This window comes from Engraulis encrasicolus, chromosome 13 (assembly GCF_034702125.1).
Source record: "Engraulis encrasicolus isolate BLACKSEA-1 chromosome 13, IST_EnEncr_1.0, whole genome shotgun sequence".
Taxonomy (NCBI): Eukaryota; Metazoa; Chordata; class Actinopteri; order Clupeiformes; family Engraulidae; genus Engraulis; species Engraulis encrasicolus.
The window spans coordinates 35,630,496-35,635,495 of NC_085869.1; the positions used below are offsets into that span (position 1 = coordinate 35,630,496).

General features: G+C 49.6%; 1 protein-coding gene across 1 annotated transcript in view; it reads right to left on the reverse strand.

Annotated features, from left to right (window-relative positions):
• LOC134460510 (uncharacterized) overlaps positions 1 to 1,604 on the reverse strand; it is a 2,797-nt gene extending 1,193 nt beyond the window's left edge. Inside the window, exon 1 of the mRNA XM_063212895.1 lies at positions 1 to 1,604. This exon is cut by the window's left edge and continues 1,193 nt beyond it. Coding sequence (XP_063068965.1) covers positions 1 to 1,604 — 1,604 coding nt within the window.
• Between the last annotated feature and the right edge of the window lie 3,396 nt (positions 1,605 to 5,000).

The following is a 5,000-nucleotide window of genomic DNA, read 5'->3' on the forward strand; positions in this document are numbered from 1 at the left end:
CCCCTGCCCAGAGGAGGCGAGGTAGACGTCGAGGAGTAGCGGCTGCGATGGACCTTCCAGAGGCCCGCGGTGTCCCCTTGCTGGGATCCGTTGATGAGCGGGCGATTTCGTTGCGACAGATCAACGGTGGACTTTGAGAGCCGCGAATCGCGTCGGCTGGAGCCGGCGGCGTAGTCGCGGGGGGAGCTGATGATGAAAGTGTAGCCAGAGTCCACGCTGTCTGTGGGGGAGGAGGGCCGGCCGCCCGAGGCGGCCTCTCCGTAGCTCCCATGGTGGGGGTGGTCGTCGGAGCAGACGCTCAGGCGGGAGCGGGGTCGATCTCGGGAGGAGAGATCCATACAGCTGTGGCTGGACAGCGAGTCCCTGGAGCTGCCGCGAGGGGACGGCACCGTCCCGTAGCCAAACCGAGAGAGGGCTCTCGGGGAGGAGCTCTGACGGCCGACCTTGCCTCTGTCTCTCTTTGAGTCGCCAGATTCGAAACTGCGAAAGTACCAGCCCTCCTGCTCAACGCTGCCCGGCTCCAGAAAGGGCGAGGCGTCACGATGGGGCAGGTGACCTCTCTTGTCTCTGAGGCCGTGCCGGTGAGTCTTCCCAGCCCTGATGCTGCCGCTGTCCTCTCCCTCTGAATCGCCATTGCCCACCAGATTTGGGACCGCTAAAAACAACAGGTCTGATGTAGGACACTCTTGCTCCTCGTCCTGAGAAGAGTCGCGCTCGCTGGAGTCCCTCTTCGGCGGCCATCGCTGCGATCTGGAGGATGTGAGCTTGAAATCCTCTCCCGACTCCTCGTCACTTCGCGACAGCCGCAATTTTCTAACGACCCTTAAATTACCATTACCCGAGGATGTGCCTTGCCCCTGGCCTTGCCCCCCCTGTCCGGACCCCCCAGCTCCCTCTGGTGTGCTCCTGCCATCATGAGTGCAGACTCCCTGCTCTCCATACTGCCCTCCAGAGGAATGGAGGGCACACAGCTGCCCCTTAGCGCCACAGCCGCCCACCGGGAAACTCAAGTTGTGGTCCTGGATTTTGATCTCTCCGAAGCTGATGGGCTTGGCTTGGGAGCTGGGCTTGAAGCACACGCGCTTCAGGGACAGCGAGATCTCCCACGGCTGGAGGAGCTCGGCCACGTTCTTCAACAGGTCGTCCCGCCTCTGGTTCAGCTCGTAGCTCTCTGACGACCGCATGGCCTCCGAGCCGGTCTGCTGGACCTGCAGCCGCAGCTGGCCGACCTTCTTGAGCCGCTGGTCCAGCAGGGCCTGGGCGACTCGTACGGCGGCGGCGTTCTCCCGGCGGAGTTGCTCCAGACGCTGCTGGGCGTCCCGCTGGTCCTGCTCGACGCGCTCCAGGAGCCGGCGCTCCTCCCGGTGCACCCCCATCACCGCCCGCTCCAGGCCGCGGCTGACGGACTCCGTCTCGATGGACTGGCGCTCCCGCAGCCGCCGCATGTCCGTCTCGCTCTTGGCCAGGTCGCACAGGGCCTGGGTGGCCCAGCAGGGCAGCGGGGAGGAGGAGGAGGAGGAGAAGGAGCTGGCCATGGGGCTGGGGGGGTCCTCGGGGGGGTCCACGTCCGTGGGGGTGGTGGCTGGGGAGGCCTTGTTGCTCATGGTGAGCAGGGGATTCACTACGGGTCAGGACAGCAGGTAAGGTGAGGGGAGTTTTTTGCTTGAACAAAACCAGAGCCTTCTCTGTTTTTTTTCCTTCAGTTTCTCAAGAACACAATCTGGAGAAAAAAAGAAAAGAGATAGGGTTAAGTTTTGTGCCATACAATGTAATGCAAATAATTTACATTGCAAATATGTAGAGATTAATGATATGCTAGGTGAATGATAAGTAAGGTTAAGGTGGACTTGCACAGTCATGAAAAGACAAGAAGGCTAGATGCTTTGTCAGTTAAAGAAAAACAAAACAAAAGGAAAGGATGTATTTTCATGTTCTTTCATAATCCACAATAGCTCTGCTCATGATTGGCTATCTGCTGTTTTATTTGCTGTGCTATGCTCTCCCCTAATAACAGCAGAACTAGAAATGATTGAAAATACACTGAATATTCACAGCACATTTACAATATATTATAGCAAACACGGTGAAGGGGAAACGGTGTAGGATGAAGGTGCAAAGAAGGTGCACTGTGTAAGATGGTGGGCAGGCAGGTATTGCAATGTGCTGCTCATTGAAACTGCGCTGCCTGTTGCCAAGTTTGATCTTTTCATGAATATTGGCAATAAATTAATATTTACTAGTATGACCAAAGTACATAAAGTTTTTCAGCTGAAAATGTCTATTTCTGGAAATTCAACATGGAAAACATGGAGAAGATCCACCTTTTCACGTTTCATGTTTTCCCAATCATAATGAATAATTCGAATTTGATGGTGGTGGATGTACTTGTGGAAAAAGGTAACATTTGTGAATGGGCACATGGTCAGGGCTGAACGAAAAGCTCATGTGCTGAACAAATGTACTGACATGCTCATGAAAGTTCATGACGCACTTAACAGCCGTCAAAAGGTGTGCCCTCTTGAGTATGTCCATAACGTCTACATATCCTGCTGATTTTTCTTCTTCTCTGCCACCACCCGTGCTAACAGGTTATGGCATGCCCCTCTGCCACCACCCATGCTAACAGGTTATGGCACGCCCCTCTGCCACCACCCATGCTAACAGGTTATGGCATGCCCCTCTGCCTCGGTGAGACACACAAGTCCCAGACAGGCGGGCACTGCTGCTGAATATCAATGAATAAGAAGGTTCTAGAGTCGTCCATCACTCACATGCTTAATACTTGATACTGTCTTCAATATCTATATGAATGACCTGTCTGAGCAACTGAGGGCCTGCAGGACAGGATGCATGGTTGGGAATGCACTGCAAGAAAAGTGTTGTGCTTATATGTAAAAGTAAGGAGGACAAGGACCTCGCTTTTCCTTCTTTTTATTTGGCAGGACAGGCCTTACCTGTAAGTAACAAAACTAAGTATCGGGGACATATAATTACTGACCAGATGAGTGATGATGATGATATCTACAGGCAGCACCACATGTTATATGCACAAGTTAACATGCTGGTGGTAAGGAAGTTTCACTGGTGCACTGATAGTGTTAAATTAGCCTGTTCAAGGCATACTGCACCCCTCTGTATACTGCCCCACTATGGACTAAGTATAAAAAGGGTAGCTTACAGAAACTACAAGTTGCAACAGATACAGATATACAGTATAGCTACATAAATCAGATACTGTGTGGGCCCCCTATACAGTATTCAAGGGGCCCCTGGTAACTCAGACACACTTTAACCCTCTGTATGACACCCCTGCTCAGCAGAACACAAACACTGACAGATTTGGTTGAGCCCAAAGAACTAAGTCATCTAAAACAGTGGTTCTTAACCTTTTTTTCTTGAAGCACCCCCTAACCTGTGTCCAAGACAAGCCGCGCACCCCCAACCTAAGCATCTACGCGTGTATACACACTAAAAACTGATTTGAGTGATTAATTACAATAATTCTAGCTTTAGACATTAATCAATACTTTAATGACTTTATATGGGGACCAAAACACGTTTTAATTTGGTCTTGGTATGGCCTAATTATAACGTTTGGAAGCACAATTTTCGTCACAACCTCAACAAAAACAAAATTCCGCGCACCCCTTAAAATCTCTGGCGCACCCCCAGGGGGTGCCCGCACCCCAGGTTAAGAACCACTGATCTAAAAGACCCTCCACCCCCTGGGCCTGGGACAGCTGACCGATTTGTCCCAGCTTGTCGGCTTCCCTGCTTAGTATGATACAAGACACCCATGTACATCTTCACTTTCTTCCACAAAGAAAAAACAACAATCATCTTCAACCCTCCTAAAGAGTGGTGGGAGCCCTTATCCACCACCTTTAAATGATTTCTGGTGAGTGTTTGGATGTCAGTGTGACTGCCAGTAGGCAGCCGTGGACTTTTTGGATATCCACGATCAATCATGCCTGTTTGATTTTTTATGTCTGCTCAGAATCTACTCAATCTTACATCTCTGAAGCTACCCCTCAGGGAGGCAGGCAAATGCTTTGAGCTCTGACTGAGAGAGAAGCGAGAGTTGAGAGTGAGTAGGTGTGATGTGTGGAAATAACAAAGCTTTAAAGAGCAGCAAAGCAAAGGTGCACTGACTGAAACGGGTTTGAGGTGGAAGAACTGTCAAGGTTAAACGATGAAGCTTTATTAGTGGGAACCTCAGCTGTCAGATTGGTTCCATTTCCACAATGGAGAGGAGCTTGTCACATCCCTGTTTCACACTAATAATAGTACACCTGTCACTTCCTGTTTTTCCAGCAGTTTTTTCTTTTACGCCATATGGAAATCAAATATGCAGGCAGCCAGCTCTGTGCAAGTAAAACATTTGTCATTTTGTGGAGGTAAGGCTGACAAATTAATGGATTAGGAATAATTAGGAATAATGCATGGAAAGTTAGCTATTTTTTGGTCTATTACCTCGTTCAAGAGATGGTTTGAAGAAATGGCAACACAGTGTTGTGGTCAAATGTGATTTTAAATGGAGGCTAGCCATCGAAAATAGCTCGATCATGTAAATCTGCCAACTTTATTTATGTAGGCCTTTATCTATTTTTGGCAGCACAAATGCCTAAAGACCATGAAAAAAAATCAGGACCTCATCAGTATGTACAGTAGGCTATGTGGTTATGTTATGGCAAGGGGTGAGGTCAGTGATAGATACTGCATATGGTTTCCATTTACTTACGGAAAGGCAACAAAATATTGATCTTATTCTGGCACTGTGTATTGCGCTAAGCCCCAAGCTTGAACCTCCATGATGCATTTGACCTTTGACACCGAGCCTACTGTAGGCCTATATCTTTACATTTCCACTCCCCTTGCATCCACAGCAATGCCGAATCTCCTACACATTTCAAAACCATACTGCCAAACACTAGTGGTGTCAACAATAATCGATTCGGCGATGCAATGCAATGCGGGGCATGGGCGATCCAATTCAATGC